At 43.0% G+C, this 20,519-nt stretch overlaps 1 protein-coding gene and 1 long non-coding RNA gene across 5 annotated transcripts in view; one reads left to right on the top strand and one right to left on the bottom strand.

Annotated features, from left to right (window-relative positions):
- PTPRN2 (protein tyrosine phosphatase receptor type N2) overlaps positions 1-2,705 on the top strand; it is a 647,226-nt gene extending 644,521 nt beyond the window's left edge. For both annotated transcript variants that reach the window (XM_028749792.2, XM_028749791.2), the window contains one exon: positions 817-2,705. In XM_028749792.2, coding sequence (XP_028605625.2) covers positions 817-888 — 72 coding nt within the window. In that variant the 3' untranslated portion in view covers positions 889-2,705. The remainder of the gene's footprint in view (positions 1-816) is intronic.
- Positions 1-20,519, bottom strand: part of LOC114607049 (uncharacterized) — a 142,908-nt gene that overhangs the window by 53,518 nt on the left and 68,871 nt on the right. The gene's annotated exons all lie outside the window — the stretch shown is intronic.

Genomic DNA, 20,519 nt, shown 5'->3' with positions numbered 1-20,519 from the left:
TAGTTTGTTGGGAATTATAGCTCTGTGAGAAGGAAACCACAGTTCCCAGGATTCTTTGGGAAAAGTCATGTGTTTAAAATGTGCATTGGGTGTGCTTTGTATCTCAGGTGGAGGGAAAGTCCTTGTGGTGTAGTGGTTAGAGTATCAGTCTACAACCTGGGAGACCAGGGTTCAAATCCCCACTCGGCAGTGAAACTCACTGAGTGGTCTTGGGGCCAGTGACTGCCTCTCAGCCTAACCTACCTCACATGGCAGTTGTGGGGATTAAATGGGGAGAACCATGTACACTACCTTGAGTTCCTTCAATAAAAAGGTGGGATATAAATGCAATAATAAATTAATAAATAATTGGGAGCCCCATATGGGCTGCTCTCATTCTCTCAAAGAGAGGATTGTGTATATGTATATATAAGGAATACACAACGTGTCTTGTTGATTATGTTAGGTCTGAGGCCTGTTTCCTATGTTACTCTCCCTGTTCCCTATGCTTTGCTGTCCAGTTTTCCCATACAAACTGGCAAAATTTCCAGGTTGATCACTGCTCACAGGCCATTCATGTAGGCTAATAGCTAGCGTTACTAATGGTGCTGATGAGTTATTTGTAGTTAAGGTCACTCTGAGCTGCAGTGATTCAGCCACATGGTGGGCACACATTGAGTCTATAATCTTAATCTCAGGACATTTTCTTCTTCGCCTCTTTTTTTGTTGTTGTTGTTGTTCTGTTCTATACAGTTAGTCCCTAGATATTTTGCTAAATGTTTCACCAGGATTCCTGGAAATGCTCCAGAACATTAATCCCGACTGTTCTATCTACAGGAACAGTTTGAGTTTGCGTTGACGGCAGTTGCGGAAGAAGTGAACGCAATCCTCAAAGCTCTTCCGCAGTGAGCGACTCCTCGTCTCCGGAAGGTTCCCAAGGCGCTCGTCTCCCTCTTCCATTATCCTCGGTCCCTGTGAATGTCATTGGAAACCGTGGCCTGACCTTAACTTGTGTGTCTGCTATTGTAACCACATATCGATAGGGATCTTTACAAACTTCTATATTGCCGGTTAAAAGTCCAGCAGTTAATGTATATCCTTGTTCTTGTTATGGTATTCAGAAATAGTACACACTGCGACCTTGGCTTAAGAGACAAGAACAACCCCTCTAGTTCCTCTTAACATCCACGATGTTCTGAATCTCACACGTTGAAAGCACATGTACACCTTGTTAATAGAAAACACACCGTGTTGTGGATGCGCAGTGCATTCAGTGTATCTTTGGCAACATAGTGCTCTCTTGTGTATCTGTAAACTTCTCCAGGACTGAATAAAAGAGGCAGGGGGCCTAATTATTACTTTTTTGAAAATAATAAAAAAAACCAAGCGTAGGGGGTTGTTCTTACAAAGGCCAAGCAAGACCAGAGAACAATGCCACGTGTTAGTAAACACTGCTCCGACTTCTTGCATAAAGAGGCTGCGCCACTTCATGCTGCGCTTGGCAAAAGGAACACTTTTCTTAACGGTTGTTTACTTTCCATCTTCTGTGCAATGAATAGAGGCAAATCTGAGCTCTTAAGTCCAGAGACCCGCACAGTTAGCACAACCAGGGATAAAAAGTCGGTCACGTTAGCAGGAGCCCAAGTTTCCAAAGAGCACAGCAAACTTTTTTATTGTGAATCACTGCCCTAATAGAGGGAAAGAAAGGCAAAGTAATTGAACTTCACAAGAGGGTTTGAAAGCCTCTGTGTTGGCAAACTGCTGAATGTTGGTTTTCTTTCTTTCTTTCTTTTAGAATTAGAAGAGAAATTGCATCTACCGTTGTGTTTATATCTCGAGATTAATTTACCTTTTTAAAAAATCCAAAAGTGCATGCTTTTTTAAAGACCGGTAAAGAGATTTTTTTAGGAGCTTTCGGTCATATCTGATTGAATTGCTAGCATATAGTTATTCAAAATTATAGCAGGTTCCTTTTTCCACTTGATTCCCAAATTTGCAGAATAATTTAAAACCAATAGTTGTTGCCTTTAGATCTTAATCCACTTACAAGTAGCCTTATTTTACATTATGTTACTTGCACATAAGTGCTTTTAGGATTGCTATCTTTTACTATAAAGCTGTCCAATAATTCCCTTTTAAACATAAGAGGGTGTGATCCAGCCTCCTCCTACTGCACATGCAAAGCTGCATACAAGGAGGCTTCAATGCCCCTGGCATTTGCTGATTTCAATTTGCTGATTGAAACGTGCTTTTGCAGGAAACATCTTCATTTGCTTGAGCTTTGAATTAAAGAAGATTACTTGAATTACTGTGTAGTATGCTAGCTATTAATTATTTGTTTCCATGCTTCTAGCACTTAACTGTGGCTCTCAATCTGAGGTGTGTGTCTGTAAATTTCTGTACAGTTACGTTTTGTTTTAAATGTATAATTTGGCTAGAACAGTTAGATCACAGCATCCTGTGATTGAAATCACATGTTTCAATTCTTGAGCACAATCCACCAAGCACAGCTGAAGCACACTCTTGTCGGTTTCAATGGGACTTCCATGGCCCATCCACCGGCCACTACTGCTACGCATCCTGTCTTCGTCACACTTGCAAGCCCCACTGAAATATACGGAAGATGTGCATTAGCAGCGCTTAGAGGATTAGACCCTTTATCTCCATTGTTTAATGTAAGCATCTATGCGGCCTCCTAGTAATTAAAGAATTGTTTTTAAAAGCTCCAGATGTGTTAGCTTTCGTGCGTACATTTCTGCACACAGTTCCTGGCACATGGAAAATGTTTGGTTTGCACATTTCATTAGCGTATTACTCCTGTAGAGCAGTTAAAGCAGACTACTCTATCCTCTTTGTCTACACGGGCTGTATATTTAGCCACATCTTTTATTCCATGGCATCAGCACTTTAGATCTTCTGTAATAATAATTAAAATGGAAAGTTTTAGGGTGTGGTTAAGGTAAGGGTCTGGGCCTTTTCATTGGTTATTTTTTTCTTAACAGGTTTCCTTTATTACTTTAGGAGTTTAGGGAAGGGAAAAAAATCAGTTGAACAGCATCTGCTAGCATTCTGAATTCGATTTACTGGAGGTAAATGGTTTGCTATGGATTTTTGCACACTCATGCATCAACTTTGAGATCAAAGCATAGATTCTGAAAAGGGAAGCTCAGCATACAGCTCTTTGTCATGAAATCCTGTATTCTTGGGGATGGTGTGTTACAGTGGTCCCTCGGTTTTCGAATGTCTCTGTTGACGAACATTTCGGTTTTCAAACGCCGTAAACCCGGAGGTAAACACTTTGGTTTTCGAACACACCTTGGAAGTCAAACATGCCACATGGCTTCTGTATTGAGTTTTCTGTTTTCGAACGTTTCAGAACGGTCTTCTGGAACAGATTACATTTGAAAACCGAGGTACCACTGTACTAGCCTGCAAAGAAATGTCAGTGGATTTAGGGCAAATCATGCCATTGGTCCACATCTGGGGGAATCTGGTGCACTGTTCAGTTGGTTCACTCCCATCTGTGTTGAAAACGATCCTACTTTGGACCAGGATGAGCTGAGTGGTCTTCAGGGTTGAGTTCCCATGATAAAAAAAGGGAATGTTCGGGTGTGGAGAGAACCTGCCCTCTTCCAAGACATGTCTACTGTGTCTGGTTATGCTTCCCACTAAAGAGGATTCTGGATATGCCCTTATATCTGCAGTGCACCATGCTGGCCACCACTCCAGGTCTACGTTCAACCAGCTATTAAAACTATTTGCAAAACCCACTGAAAGAAAGAAAAGCCAGCTATTTTGTACACTAGTTACTCACTAAGTCTTTAAGGGATCCCAGTTATTGGAAAGAATAACTAGCCTTCCTATCTGTATGAATAGTTTCTTATCGGCAAGAAAAGTTTTTAAAAAACCTGAGTAAGCATGCATAGGATTCTGCTGCAAGTCCATTTTTCTTTGTCCTTCTGATCTCCCTTTCCCAGCTCTAGAGGTGCTAAAGTATCCATGATTAAAGTATTTCATACTCTCTTAAGCCTGCTGTCTTGTAATGCTGATTTATAAGTCCCACTGAAGGCAAGACACTCTACAGAGCAAACGTGTATAATTTGAACTGTAGGCGGTTACAGTGGTACCCCGCAAGACGAACGCCTCGGAAGACGAAAAACTTGCTAGACGAAGGAGTTTTTCATTTTCTTAGCCGCTTCGCAAGACGCATTTCCCTATGGGCTTGCTTCGCAAAACGAAGCTTGCCCCGCAAGCTCCGGGGATAGCGGGGAAGCGCAGCGTGTCGGAGCTCTTTTGAAGCAAGGGGCGGCGGGGAGAAGACCCGTTGCCAGCCCCGCAATCTCTGGGGACAGAGGGGAAGGCGCGCGGCGCTTCCCCTCTGTCCCCGGACGGTCTCCATAGGAACGCATTGATTGATTTTCAATGCATTCCTATGGGAAATCGTGCTTCACAAGACGAAAAACTCGCAAGAAGAAAAAACTTGCGGAACGAATTTTTTCGTCTTGCGAGGCACCACTGTACTTCTGTTTCTGTTTTGAAGCAATTTCAAGCCTTCTCCCATAGCTCACTGATTGGCTATTCAATCATTTCTTTGAAAGTTTCTAACATAATTCCATGTAAAGGCCCTGAATCCTGCAAGACACATGTTCAGGCACTGTCCACTTTAATCGCACAGTGTCCTTCTTTGAGAAAGGGCGGGGCTTTCAATTCTGCCCTATACATTAAGCCCTAAATCTTAAATATGTTTGGCATTGTTGCACCTGACAACAGTGGCCATCTGTTTGTTCAGTACTGCATGCACAACTCCTAATTCAGTAATCAGAACGGTCTGGCAAACCAGATTACTGAAAGCAGGTAACTGTCCTGGGTACCAGTTTTGCAGTACTGTCTCACTCATCCACATCTTGATGAACCCAGGACCTCTGCTCAGATGGACCCAGGTTAATATGCCCAGTTGCAAGAGAGTGTCTCATATGGTGCAGTCCAGTGTGCTGAGTTTGTATCTAAGCTGGTAGCCATAATAGCACTGATTAATACTTTGCCACTCAAGAGGTTGCCTGTGTGATGTTCCTATGGCTGGGCTCAGAAACTGAATCCAGGCTATATAAGAATATAGCAGTGAACTGCTATACACACATATATTTGGATCAGAATCGTGTACATAGAGTGCCATTCTATTAGATACATTTGGCCCATCATCAGCAATCCTCTGCCCTAGAATCTATCCATCTTTCATTCCAATGAATTGTGATTTTAGAATTTTCACCATTTTAGTCTCTGTTCTGGATGTATAACTTAAGTGTTCGTAGTTTGTGTTAATAGCTAATTGAGGAAAAGGAATATCGCAAGCACTCAGATTTTGGGATGAACTGAACATCTGAGAAGTTCTGCTTTTTATTATTTTATAACTATACTTTTTATCACTGATTAATTTTCAGTACTGCTTTAAATAGTTTACAATGCACTTACAATGGAAGCGAAGACATCTCCTAGAACAGTGATGTCACACTGTTACAATGATATTCTAGGTACTTGGCTCACCTCTGGCAAATCACTGCGTGTTTTTATTATTCTAATTTCCATACAAATGGGTCCATTCCAACTTCAAAAAGGAAGTTCTAAACTTGGGGGGGGGGGGTGCCAACACGCATATGCTCCTTTTGTGAGTTCCAGATCACTGGGACAGCTGCTCATGTTTCATAGGTTGACCTGCTGCAGACATGCTCCCATGGACATGCTCAGCCTGGCACATCATGTGTCCTAAAAACCCGAATAAAGCTTATGGGAATGGCATAAGTCATGGGCATTTCCACAGTTGCCAATTCCATGGGGAAGAGCCACACAATACATCATTCTCATGCAATGCTCAGCCAGCTGGGATGGCCTTAGGAAAACGGCTTGTTACACAGCAGTGCAAGTACAGCACTTCAGTATCGAGGATTTCTTATACACAAGAAGAGGCCTTCTGGTTCAGATCAAAGGCACATCTAGTCCAATAACCCAAAAGATTAAAAAGTCAGCTCTTCAAAGTTAAATATTAGAGAAGCCACTCTAGCCAATTACGACAACATTAACCATAGATAACAATTTCCTTCTATTGTCCATGCACTTCCCATGAGATTTGTGAGGAGGGATTTTATAGCTATCACCAAACCTCTTGATGTATAGTTCCATAAAATCCAAATTACAAGGGGCTTGGATAACAGTCTTCCAAAGTTCCAAAAGCCGGCAGGTTTTCTCCAAGGGTTGCTGGAATGACTCTGGCTCTGAATGGGCTGACGTCACAAATAAATGAAACTCAGTGCATACACAGCCCTTCAGATGAGTGGAATTTAATTCTTCCCCAGCAGTAACTAAAACCCTAGAGTAAAATGTCCATTGCACATATTTCCTAAAATAGATGTATAATGCTACTCCAACACATCCCACAGAGGAATGACAGCAGTATTGCCTGTAATTTGGGGGTTTGTGCTTTATTAATCAAGTAGAATGTTAATATAAAACAGCCCAACCTCATAATTACTAGTACAGACATTAATTTTTTTTAAGGAACAAAGCCTGTTTATTGGAATAGAATTTTGATTAGTTTTTGTTACAGAACAATAGTTACCTTTTTAATTTACATTTTGCCTATGTGTTTAGGGAACTCTCTTAGTGAACATGTTTCTGATGATTCACTTTTTTAAAATGTATAGTTGCTATTACTCTGCTTTGCAAACTGTTGCTATGCTTTTATGCTTAAAACTTCATTTGGCATTTTAAAAACATTTCATCATTTAGGCCGTTTGTAAAAATCTAATAACTGAACAAAAAATGAAATGTGTGAGGCTGAAAGCACATCCTATACATGCCTATTGCAGACCCAGTCCCACTGACCCAAGGCAATTTACTCCCTGTCAGTTTGTAAAGAATTGCAGCCTTAATCTAATTAAAAGCTTGGCAGATTTCCCCTTAGTTACCTCCCTCTAACAAAACATTAACACCAGCAGGATTTTATCTGACAATGGGTGTGATCCACCAAGTGTGGACCACTTCCATTCATTCCATTCATTTCAGTGTGACTTTGGCAGAGTCCCAGTGGGGTTATTATGTGAGAGCAGGCATTTTAGTGCATGGGTGGGAAGAACCTGTGGCCCTCCAGGTGTTGCCGGACTACAACTCCCATCATCCCTGACCGTTGGCCATGTTGTTGTTTGTTGTTTAGTCGTTTAGTCGTGTCCGACTCTTCGTGACCCCATGGACCAGAGCACGCCAGGCACCCCTGTCTTCCACTGCCTCCCGCAGTTTGGTCAGACTCATGTTTGTAGCTTCGAGGACACTGTCCAACCATCTCGTCCTCTGTCGCCCCCTTCTCCTTGTGCCCTCCATCTTTCCCAACATCAGTGTCTTCTCCAGGGAGTCTTCTCTTCTCATGAGGTGGCCAAAGTACTGGAGCCTCAGCTTCACGATCTGTCCTTCCAATGAGCACTCAGGGCTGATTTCCTTAAGAATGGATGCGTTTGATCTTCTTGCAGTCCATGGGACTCTCAAGAGTCTTCTCCAGCACCATAATTCAAAAGCATCAATTCTTCGGCGATCAGCTTTCTTTATGGTCCAGCTCTCACTTCCATACATCACTACCGGGAAAACCATGGCTTTAACTATACGGACCTTTGTTGGCAAGGTGACGTCTCTACTTCTCAAGATGCTGTCTAGGCCTGTTATTGCCCTTCTCCCAAGAAGCAGGCGTCTTTTAATTTCGTGGCTGCTGTCACCATCTGCAGTGATCATGGAGCCCAAGAAAGTAAAATCTCTCACTGCCTCCATTTCTTCCCCTTCTATTTGCCAGGAGGTGATGGGACCAGTGGCCATGATCTTCGTTTTTTTGATGTTGAGCTTCAGACCATATTTTGCGCTCTCCTCTTTCACCCTCATTAAAAGGTTCTTTAATTCCTCCTCACTTTCTGCCATCAAGGTTGTGTCATCTGCATATCTGAGGTTGTTGATATTTCTTCCGGCAATCTTAATTCCGGCTTGGGATTCATCCAGCCCAGCCTTTCGCATGATGTATTCTGCATATAAATTAAATAAGCAGGGAGACAAAATACAGCCTTGTCGTACTCCTTTCCCAATTTTGAACCAATCAGTTGTTCCATATCCAGTTCTAACTGTAGCTTCTTGTCCCACATAGAGATTTCTCAGGAGACAGATGAGGTGATCAGGCACTCCCATTTCTTTAAGAACTTGCCATAGTTTGCTGTGGTCGACACAGTCAAAGGCTTTTGCATAGTCAATGAAGCAGAAGTAGATGTCTTTCTGGAACTCTCTAGCTTTCTCCATAATCCAGCGCATGTTTGCAATTTGGTCTCTGGTTCCTCTGCCTCTTCTAAATCCAGCTTGCACTTCTGGGAGTTCTCGATCCACATACTGCTTGAGCCTTCCTTGTAGAATTTTAAGCATAACCTTGCTAGCGTGTGAAATGAGTGCAATTGTGCGGTAGTTGGAGCATTCTTTGGCACTGCCCTTCTTTGGCACTGGGATGTAGACTGATCTTCTCCAATCTTCTGGCCACTGCTGAGTTTTCCAAATTTGCTGGCATATTGAGTGTAGCACCTTAACAGCATCATCTTTTAAAATTTTAAATAGTTCAGCTGGAATACCATCACTTCCACTGGCCTTATTATTTGCAGTGCTTTCTAAGGCCCATTTGACTTCACTCTCCAGGATGTCTGGCTCAAGGTCAGCAACCACACTACCTGGGGTGTACGAGACATCCATATCTTTCTGGTATAATTCCTCTGTATATTCTTGCCACCTCTTTTTGATGTCTTCTGCTTCTGTTAGGTCCTTACCACTTTTGTCCTTTATTATGTTAATCTTTGTACGAAATGTTCCTTTCATATCTCCAATTTTCTTGAACAGATCTCTGGTTCTTCCCATTCTGTTGTTTTCCTCTATTTGTTTGCATTGCTCGTTTAAGAAGGCCTTCTTGTTTCTCCTTGCTATTCTTTGGAAATCTGCATTCAATTTCCTGAATCTTTCACTATCTCCCTCGCATTTTGCTTGCCTTCTCTCCTCCGCTATTTGTAAGGCGTCGTTGGACAGCCACTTTGCTTTCTTGCATTTCCTTTTCATTGGGATGGTTTTCGTTGCTGCCTCCTGTACAATGTTACGAGCCTCCATCCATAGTTCTTCAGGCACTCTGTCCACCAAATCTAAATCCTTAAACCTGTTCTTCACTTCCACTGTGTATTCATAAGGGATTTGACTTAGATTGTATCTTACCGGCCCAGTGGTTTTTCCTACTTTCTTCAGTTTAAGCTTGAATTTTGCTATAAGGAGCTGATGATCTGAGCCACAGTCAGCTCCAGGTCTTGTTTTTGCTGACTGTATAGAGCTTCTCCATCTTTGGCTGCAGAGAATATAATCAATCTGATTTCGATGCTGCCCATCTGGTGATGTCCATGTGTAGAGTCGTCTCTTGTGTTGTTGGAAAAGCGTGTTTGTGATGACCAGCTTGTTCTCTTGACAGAACTCTATTAGCCTTTGCCCTGCTTCGTTTTGGTCTCCAAGGCCAAACTTGCCAGTTGTTCCTTTTATCTCTTGCCTCCCTACTTTAGCATTCCAATCCCCTATAATGAGAAGAACATCCTTCTTTGGTGTCACTTCTATAAGGTGTTGTAAGTCTTCATAGAATTGGTCAATTTCAGTTTCTTCAGCACCAGTAGTTGGTGCATAAACTTGGATTACTGTGATGTTAAAAGGTCTGCCTTGGATTCGTATCGAGATCATTCTATCATTTTTGAGATTGCATCCCAGTACAGCTTTCGCCACTCTTTTGTTGACTATGAGGGCCACTCCATTTCTTTTACGGGTTTCTTGCCCACAGTAGTAGATGTGATGGTCATCCGAACTGAATTCGCCCATTCCCGTCCATTTTAGTTCACTGATGCCCAGGATGTCAATATTTATTCTTGCCATCTCATTTTTGACCACCTCCAACTTACCCAGGTTCATGGTTCTTACATTCCAAGTTCCTATGCAATATTTTTCTTTACAGCATTGGACTTTCCTTTCGCTTCCAGGCATATCCGCAACTGAGCGTCCTTTCGGCTTTGGCCCAGCCGCTTCATCAGCTCTGGATCTACTTGTACTTGCCCTCCGCTCTTCCCCAGTAGCATGTTGGACGCCTTCCGACCTGAGGGGCTCATCTTCCAGCGTCATAACTTTTATATGCCTGTTGTCTTTGTCCATGGAGTTTTCTTGGCAAAGATACTGGAGTGGCTTGCCGGTTCCTCCTCCAGGTGGATCACGTTTGGTCGAAACTCTCCACTATGACCTGTTCATCTTGGGTGCCCTGCTCGGCGTAGTTCATAGCTTCTCTGAGTTCTTCAAGCCCCTTCGCCACGGCAAGGCAGTGATCCATGAAGGGATCCATGAAGGGATCGTTGGCCATACTGGCTAGGAATTGGAGTCTTCCAAGAGGCCACAGGTTCACCATCCCTGTTTTTTAGCAGATCGCTCCTGGTGTCCCTCTGCATGGTGTTTGTACCGTATCCATCCAACCACATAACTTGTTTGGTCTTTGAAAAGTTTCTCTTGTTCAGTTAAATATATTAGATATGTATATAATTAAAACAAAAACAAAAAATAGCATACAAAGTATTTTGTTCTACCTCTGTAAAAAAAAACACACCTCACTTGTGAATAAAGTTATGCTGTCTGTGGAGTTCTGTGACTACTGCAAAAAAAAGAAAGATAAAAGTCTGTTGTTTTGTTTCTAAAGCAGGGGGGTGGCTTGAAGATGGGGAAGTAGGCTCGAAGGTTCTGGAACTCTTACCCTACAAGACTGTCTACAACTCTGCCCCCACCAGCTAAATATTTCCTTCCCTTTGCACTGCCATTTACTGCCATCTCTACTGGTCCTGATAGCCCAGAATGCTTCCCCATGATTCTACAGATGAACACAGATATATGCAGTTTTGAAGAAGGTGGACCTCTTCAATGCATATGCAAATACTATAAGGAAACAAGAAACTCAGCCTGGAACTGGGCACCAGCAGCCACTAGGAAAAGCAAGAACGCAAGTTGAGTATTAATGGGGAAGAGACTGTGGCAGAGAATCAGCTTTGCACAGAAGGTTCAATTCCCAACCTCTCTAGGTTAAGCTGGGAAAGACCTGGAGAAGTACTGTCAGTCTGTGTAGACAATACTGTGCTAGATGGACCAGTGTATAACACAGCTTATTACGCGCCTATTGCAAAGCCCAAATCCAAGGGCACAGTACTGGAAGCCATTAAAAAAACCTACAGCTGAAAATTGGGTACCAGAGGTAGCAGTCTCATTCCACCTAATAGGAATGAGAACCAAGTGCTGGGCTAGGTGGACCTTTGGCCTGACCCAGCAGGTATTTTCTTGTGCCCACCAGCCCTACTTGCCTACCTGGCAGGTTTAGCCCAGCTACATGTTCATAAGAACTGCATCGAGTAACTCTTGCTAAACTGCAACTTCAGACTCCAGGTGTGGAACTGCACACAACGATTAAAAACAAGCAAACGGAAATAATAATTTATTTGTACCCTGTCCATCTGACTGGGTTGCCCCAGCCACTCTAGAATGGTCACAAATAGAATCATGGAGTTGTAGAGTTGGAAGGGACATTGAGGATCAAATTGTCCCACCCTCTGCAAAGCAGGAATATGCAGCTGTCCCATATGGGAATTGAACTTGCAACCTTGGCATTATCAGCACCATGCTCTAACACTAGCATGTTAAGAAATGCATAGGGAGAAGGAACATTTGGTTCTGACATGTTCGTGCTCTACAGAGGAGCATATGGGACCTGGGAGACCAGGATTTGAATTGCGATTCAGCGCTCATTTATGGAACTCACCTAGGGCTAATTGCTGTCTCTGAGCCTCTCTGTCTATTTCACAGGTTGTTGCGAGGATAAATTGGGGAGGTGGAGAATCATATATGCCACTTTGAGCTCCTTTCGAAGACAGGTGGGCGATAAATGGAGTAACAACAATGTAAGAATGAATAATAATGTGATATATGCAGAATGTCTCTTATACCTGCAGTCTGACGAAGGCACAGGCCAGCAAAAGTTTCACAATGTGAATCTACTTATCATGCAGCTTGGCTCTTAAATTCAGTATTGCTGTACTACATGTCCTGATAGTTCAGGACATGCCAGCAACCTGAAAGCAGAGCTACCTGCCCAAATGCGGGAAGCAAAGTATTTATTGCCTCATTAAAAACTGCTGGAGTGTCTTGCATTCTGAAATTCTGGGAATTTTAATACTCGGGGAATGGGGTTTGGGGTGCCGAAGGAAAGTTCTTAGTGCACTGTGTTCATCAATGACGAAGAAGAAGAAGAAGAAGAAGAAGAAGAAGAAGAAGAAGAAGAAGAAGAAGAAGAAGAAGAAGAAGAAGGGAATATAATGGTATTTGGAGGCAGAACAATAGCGCCAGTCTCTGAGTGACAGTAATGTCTGGCACAAGGATGCTGAGGCTGGTGCCTGTCTCCTGCTGCTTGACACATTATGATTCTGAGTTAGACGCTGCCATGTGTCTCAGTCCTCGTGATTATACACAGGGCGCTGAACTCTCGGTTGACATAGTCGCATCACTAACAAATCCGGCCATCTTTTCAAGGTTTTCAAGCTGGTCTTTAGTCAAGGCCTTGGAAGCACTTGTTCTTTCTCCGTAATCTGAAATTCTCCCCACTACCACTGACTTTGCTAATGTGACAAATCTACAGCCTTGTGGGAATTCAAAAGACAGACAGGTACTTCTGCTACACAGGACTGCAGATAGCAAGCTCAGCTCATTCCAGATAATATTTAGTGACAGCAGCCCATTTAGTACGGTATCTTAGCAAATCATCATTTATGTATACACTCATAGAATTGTAGAGTTGGAAGGGACTCCTAGGGTCATCTAGTCCAACCCCCCGCAATGCAGGAATCTCAACTAAAGGATCCATGACAGATGGCCCTCCAGCCTCTGCTTAAAAACCTCCCAAGAAGGAGAGTCCACAACCTCTCAGGGGAGTCTGTTCCACTGTTGAACAGCTCTTACCATCAGAAAGTTCTTCCTGATGTTTAGTCAAAATCTCCTTTCTCATAACTTTAATCCATTGGTTTGAGTCCTGGAGGAGAAAACAAGCTTGCTCCCTCTTCCATGTGACAGCCCTTTAGATATCTGAAGATGGCTAGCTTATCTTCTCTCGGCCTCCTCTTTTCCAGGCTAAACATACCCAGCTCCCTCAGCCATTCCTCATCAGGCTGGGTTTCCAGACCCTTGATCGTCTTGGTCATCCTCCTCTGCACACGTTCCAGCTTTCCAATATCCTCCTTAAATTGTGGCACCCAGAACTGGACACACAACTCCAGGTGGAGCTTGACATAAGCAGAACAGAGGAGTACAGCTTTCCAAAGTTTTCTGCTCAATACCAACCCCCTGACTCTATCTAATGAGGTGTATATTCTGCCCTCTTTCAAAGGGAGGTCAAAGCAACACACATTGATCTTCCCAGCTGGTTTTCCCACCCAGGCCAAGACAAGAGCTGGAACTACAACAAGCACCCTCAGACCTTTCTGAAGCTTTCTGTACCTGTCTAAGACTTTCTTAAAGAAGACCCAGACCATAGCCTGAAAGTTCAGTAGACCATGTGTGGCCAATGTGGTAACCTCCAGATGTTTTGAACTACAACTCACATCCTTGCTGCCCATGGGCCATGACGTCTGTGGATGAGTTGAAGTCTGAAGGGCCATACATTGGCTTCCCTGCCATATAACTTTTCTAGAGACCCGAGAGACAGCCAGTAGCAGCATCCACAACTACTATGGTGTGTAGGAATGTATTTCCTTGGCCAAAAGTACTGGCAGCACACCAGCGGCAAGGAAATGCTGCCATGAAAACCCCTTTCACGCATGCACACAGTCACACACTTAACTGGAACTTGTAACATGCAAAAAAGGAGGGGCAACTTGAGTATCTCCACATGGGCAGAAGAAAGCTCCATTTCCACATTTCAAGACAAGTGACAGCATTTGCACGTCGTCTTGTCATTAGTGCCCAAAATATTATGCCGGTTTTCTTGTTATCACACCACCAAACCCTTTTCAGCAGAATATATATATATATATATATATATATATACATATATCTCATTTGGGCAGACTTTTCAGCCACTTCATTTACATTGCCTTCACTTGCACTCCTCTTGCCTTCATGTCATCATGAACCAAATGTGATTGCTGGCATGGCACTGTAAAATTATTCTCAGTGCATAGGTCCCGTGGAAGTGAGAGGACAATAAAGCAATGGGAAAGGACTGGACAAGAGTGCATATTTAAAGGGCAGCTGAGGGTAACATTCTACCTGACATAAATTACTAAGTTCCATCAAAGAATCCCCATACAGGGTGGAATTGAAATTCTTGGGACACCTTCTTCTAACAGAATAGCCACAGCAAAAGAAGAAGAAATATATATACAGTTAGTGATTAGAGTCAAGGGAGAAACCTCTCCTGGGCACAGCTGCCATTGCTTCTGGCTGCAGCTGGTTTCGTTTTCATGCAGAGGCGCACACAATCATGTGTAGAACTTGTTGCAATATGCAATACATAAACCAAGGAACTGCAGGGAGCAGAGGCGCTGGCGTAGCACAGCCACGGCAGTCAGCAACTCTGATGTAAGAATAAGCGTTAGAACAGCCTGCGCCAGTCCTCCAGCTGTTTTCGACTACAACTCCCACCAGCCCCAACTTCTCTGGAGAGCAACGGGTTGGGGAAGGCTGCTTTATAGCAAACGGGAGTCAGATGCAATAAAGGCATGCCTTTAGGGAGGGGAACAAAAATAGTTTTCAGAACTAACTCGCCCTGCGTTACCAGAAGATACATAGGATTGTTTATCTTGCGCTCTTTAATGCCATTCATTATGTCACAGAAACGTGATAGATGGGGTCTCATCTGCCTCCTTTCCACAGCCCTAATCTCTTTACTTTTTCCACAGTGGGACGTATTTAACCTCTTCTAATCATTCATCTTGCCTGTCTCCAGAACATTTGCTCATGCTCTGTTTTTAACCAGATTAAGACAGAGCGTCCTCACTTTCAGGCCACCTTTATGTGACACCCAATCATGCTGCTAAAATTGTCGGTGGGCAAAGTGATAAATGTGGCACCATTTCCTCGGGTTCCTAGCAAGCAAGCAAGCTAAATAGGTGTGTGGCCGCAAGTACCCTAACACCAACACATCTCTTACAGAGTGGAAGATTTTTCAAAGTAGAAACTGGGTAGATTATATTTGACTGAAGGGGTGTAAAACGTCAGGGTGGGGGGCATTTAAATTAGACCAAGGGGTCATCCAGCCTAGCATTTAATTCCAGGTGCCCCTAAGGAGCTTACAAGCAGAGCTGTTCAAGGCGCAAGCAGCCCAGGTGAATTCTTGGGATGGGCCACATTTTTAAGGCTTCAGCACACGATCAGTGTGGGACTCCCAAGCCCTGGGAATGACTCAATGCAGTCCAGAGATGGACTATATGACAGAAGAGCACCACGGGGTACAACCAAGAGTGTCTCTGTTCCAAGAGATCTCAGAAGAGCTGGTTCAAAGAACATGGGTGAACTATCGGCCGGTTCAGACTCTGGAATACCAACTACCAAAGTAGCCGCATTTTACCAGCACAACTTCCTGGCAGTGGTTCTCAGGAATATAGAAGCACTTTCATCGCCCCACTCCAGCTACCATACAGAGTGGGGAGGAGAGACACTGTGTGGAGGGTCTTCCAGCATTAGGACTGCTGTGAGGGATTTTGATGGCAAAGTTGCTCACATTCACCATGAACTACTACGTTGCTGTCTGCACAGATCTGGAAGAGGGGTCCAGAGTGCCATCTGGCCAGTTTATACATTCAGTTTGGGCTGCGGTCATCTGGGAATGAGATGTTTGAAGGGGCATTACCTCCTTGCCCCTTCCTATTACAGCCAATCAAAACTAGCCAGACAGGCTGGCCCGTGCCTCCTTGTGATGTCTCGAATGGGGCCATGATGACGCTCCTGCCTCCAGATGCCCCACTTGGACCCATGGTTTGTGATAACTACCACCCAGTAACAAACATGTCATTCTTAGGCAAGGTGCTTGAGATAGTGCGGGATGTTCAGATGTTCTGGGAGGAAGCAGATTACCGTATCTAGACTCATTTCAGTTAAGGTGTTGGCATCATCTTAAATGACTTGGGACCCAGATATTGAAGTAGCTTCTTTTCCTAAATGAGCCTGGTTAAGATCTGTAGGACCCTCTTGGTAATCGCTCCACTGAGTCAAACCATAGAATCATAGAATCATAGAGTTGGAAGAGACCACAAGGGCCATCGAGTCCAACCCCCTGCCAAGCAGGGGAAACCATGGTGGCCTAGGAAATATCCGTTTCAGCAGCCTCGGAAGTGCAACTCCCTCCCCTCTGCATTAGAGCTCAGGCTGCCATCATCTGTTTTTTGACAGCAGATGAAAACCCATCTGTGCATCTCGGTTCTCGTGGGGATCTGATATCATTGTTAGGATGATATGACAGCACTGCTGCTGCCTGTTGTTTAGATATGTTTCTTGCTCTTAAATTGTTTTAAATAATAATAAATCTTACGAGACTTTTTATGTAACCTGTCTTTGGGGACACTGAATAATAAAGGGCAGGATATAAACCACTATAATAAACAAACAAACAAACAAACAAACAAACATTTCAAGAAGATTCCAGAGCTGTGGTCCACAAAATAGGAGATGTGAACTTGTTGAAAGACCGGAACTCCTTTCATGATGGCAAATATCTGATTTCATTTTTATTTTTTTAATTGTAAGAAGGCTAGGATGGTTTATGCACTCCATCCTGAACTCAAGAACTGCACTAATGTTTGGATCCCCAGTATGCTTTAGATACGAAACATGCCTATGTACACATGCTTCAACATCAAGTATAAAACTGGATACCAATCAACACAGAGATGGGCGGGGTATAAATAATGAATAAATTATTATTATTATTATTATCATCATCATAATCTTTTCTGGCATCCTTCCTGCAGAGGGCAGGTTGGACGATTCTTCACATTGTGATTATCAGCTATGATGCCATTTGCAAAGAGGGTATTCTGCAGAATCTGGGTTTCCCCAGGAAAAGCAGAAAGAGAACGGGAAAACCACCATGGTGAAATAAGCTATGAATCCCCAGACAGAAATGTGACCAGGAACAGAGCCAAAAGAGAGCAGGAACCCAGATAAGATGATTTAATAAGACAGCCAGCATAAGCCTTAGACTCTCTCAGAACGGCTAAGGCCTCAGGTGTGGTAACAATGGCAAGCTGGCAGGAACACGATCACCTAGGAACAGCGCTTCCCCCTGTACCTCTGCAGGAGGGCTGTGGATGAAAACATCACATCTGTGAATGACAAGCTCTTTTAACCCCAGAGAGAGGAGTATTAATTCATTAGTCAAATTAGGAGGCTAGCTATGACAGACATAACAATATTGGTGGTTTTGAAAGCAAGAAGGAGCAATTCCTTTTAAAAGGACAATCAGGGGAGCACTGAACACAAAGAGCTGGAGCTGCTACCAAAAGGTCAGCCGGCAGAAGACGGAAAGCTACACGCTGTACAAAATTATTATATTGTTCCCATTTTTTTCTTTTTATATAAAAAAAAAATCCCACAAAGCGTTCCCATAAAAAATGCACAAAGTGTGCTACACAATCAGGAATGAACTCTCTAGCACAAAAACAAAAATGTAATTGCAAAAATGCAGTTGGCAACAAGATTAATATTGAAATCGTGCCGCTAGAATCATAAAGCCTCCAAAATCCATATAGACAACATAAATTGCCACAATTTAATCCACAGTGACACACATTTAAGTTTCATTTGAAAGCAAGAGAGTTCTAAACATTCCCTATGTACTTACTGGGTTGTGGCCAGGGATGGGGGGGGGGGGGGAATTAGGTTTCGTTCATATTTAAAGTTGAGCCTTACTAATTTGCACTTCCCAGAATATTATGTGAACTGAAACAAAGCCATCCTTCATTATTTGCACTTGTTCAAAGCGCCAAATTTGTAATTCAGCCTCTCCAGTCAAATAATGTGTACAAACATACTAAAATACAGTGTGCAAAGTAATGTGTGTATTAGTGAAAACAGCATACAAAAAATGTATTATATTGGGGGATTTTGCTCTGAAAAAAATGTGCATATTAGGAGAAATTTGCACCAAAATGCTGACGGATTTTATGCATACTTAAAAATGTCACAAACTGATGTGGATAACCTAAGAATAGAAAAAGGAGAAACTGAAGCTGACAGATTCACCCATACCTAATTGTGACCAAATACAGTATAAAGTCGGAATTGTTTTCACCAAGCACCTTAAACCAGGTAGAAATATGGAGCCAGGCAAGCCTGAAGGAAAGAATTCCCCAATTTTGACCTCTCTCCTTCAAATACACTGTCCTTGGTACTCAACAAAGGTAGAAGAACCCTGAAGATGGTCTGCTGAAATAACCAAGAAGTCCAGGGAAGGTCTTAAGATAGCATTTCCTAAGGGATGAAAGGAGCTCAGGATATATTGCTATTATCTATCCAGGTTTATCTACAGAGGGTGGGGAAACTTGTGACTCTTCAGATGTTGTTGGACTCCCAGCTCTCATCTGTCCCAGCCAGCATGGCCAAAGGACCACAAGTTCCCCACTTCTGATTTACAACCTTGGTTTATCTCCTAGTGATTTGTGGCATGATCACTCATTGCCATTTGTTTTTCTGTCTGTTTCTTCCATTGTCTATTCTTAGCTAATCCACTCTCGGGGTTTTGTTTTCCCTTTTTTTTTTTTTTTTTTGTCTGCTTCACTGACTCATCCTCATCCCCAGTAAATGTCTGCAAGAAGTTGACCGGCAAAATCTTTTTGAAAATACAATGGTACCTCACGTTACAGACGCTTCAGGTTACAGACGCCGCTAACCCAGAAATAGTACCTGGGGTTAAGAACTTTGCTTCAGGATGAGAACATAAATTGCGCAGCGCCAGCAGGAGGCCCCATTAGCTAAAGTGGTGCTTCAGGTTAAGAACAGTTTCAGGTTTCAGAACGAATTAAGTTCTTAACCCAAGGTACCACTGTATATGAAACAAAAAGACACCCAGATACATCTTTGCCCACCAAGTATTTGAAGGTCATTTGAATTAACCAAGACAGTCAGTCACGACCTTTACTATGAATTCTCAGCCTTTGCAAATGTACATTTTTTAAAAAGTAAAATAAAATCGTAGGCAAGGACTCCAATGTGGTTGTTATAAGCTTTAAATATCACCCGAAGAATATTTTTTTAAAGGAAACTATAATGTTAAATGCAACAGATGGCGAAGAGCACCTTGCGAGGTGGATGATGCAGGCAGAGTCATCGTTGTGCTCCTAGAGTGCTCCCTTCCTCATCTGCTGTTGCCACGTGGGAGCCCACAACACCCTCCTTAGGCAGGGCTTGAGCTTTTTCGAAAGATTTGCATGGACTGTGTGGGTGGAAATATAAGAACAACATATGGTAGTCTAACTTAGCTGTTGCACGTACATAGCAAGTGATCATAAACTTATGTTCCAGCAATAGCTGGTAACTTGATACCAGATTAACGGACAGTTTTGTCTTCCCCAGTCATAGACGGTGTGCTTAGACACGGTGATGGTGTTGGTGGATCAGGGAAGAGCACGTCAACATTGTCCAGTTCGAGAACTATGGGTATCTGCGATGTGCTTTCTGCTGTGCTTACATTGTGTCTTTAGTATGTGCAAAACCAGTTAAATGTGAGACTTGTGTCTACATTTGCGTTGCTGCAGTAAAAAAGTCCCGAGAAGGTGGGGAAATGTCACTAAATTCATTAATGGTATTTCAGGCCTGTTATAATAAGGCAGTCTTTTTGTTGTACGCTGTCTTGACAAGACAGCATAGGTCAGGAATCAGAGATGTGTTTTCTTGAACAAAATGTCATGTTACAGGATCACTATCACGCTCTTACGAATGATATGCAATGTAGTTAAGCCTATTCACAACCGCTTCAATGGCCTTAAATGTGCTTAACTCTGAGTTGGACCGTGGCCACAGCCGAACGCCACCTGTGGCAAGAACGGCTTACTGAATAATCTCATGAATGTTTACTCAGGAGTAGCTCATAGGATTGGAACCTTAACAGATCTAGTAACTGTTCATAAGGGACCATTCTATTTTGTATAGGAAAGGCAGGTTTTGGACAGAACTAGTTCACCACACAGTGAAATATAATAGGTTCCTGGCTGATCTGAACTGCAATGAGCTCCCAGGAGAACCGGAACGCTTTAAAAAAATGTAGCTATAAAGTTTGAGAAGTAGAAAGAAAATGCATCCTTAAAAGCCCTTTGTTCATTTAGTGCTGAGGAACAACTTGCCCTGCCCAACATTTTGAAGATGAAGACCGAAAGTGCACAAATGTCAGTCCCAAAAGGAGCACTTTTTGTGGAGGGTCCTTGCTCCCCTCTCCTGCTCTAACC

This window comes from Podarcis muralis, chromosome 12 (assembly GCF_964188315.1).
Source record: "Podarcis muralis chromosome 12, rPodMur119.hap1.1, whole genome shotgun sequence".
NCBI classification, from domain to species: domain Eukaryota; kingdom Metazoa; phylum Chordata; class Lepidosauria; order Squamata; family Lacertidae; genus Podarcis; species Podarcis muralis.
The sequence above is the reverse complement of the archived record's forward strand: the minus strand, read 5'-3'. Positions and strand labels throughout refer to the sequence as shown.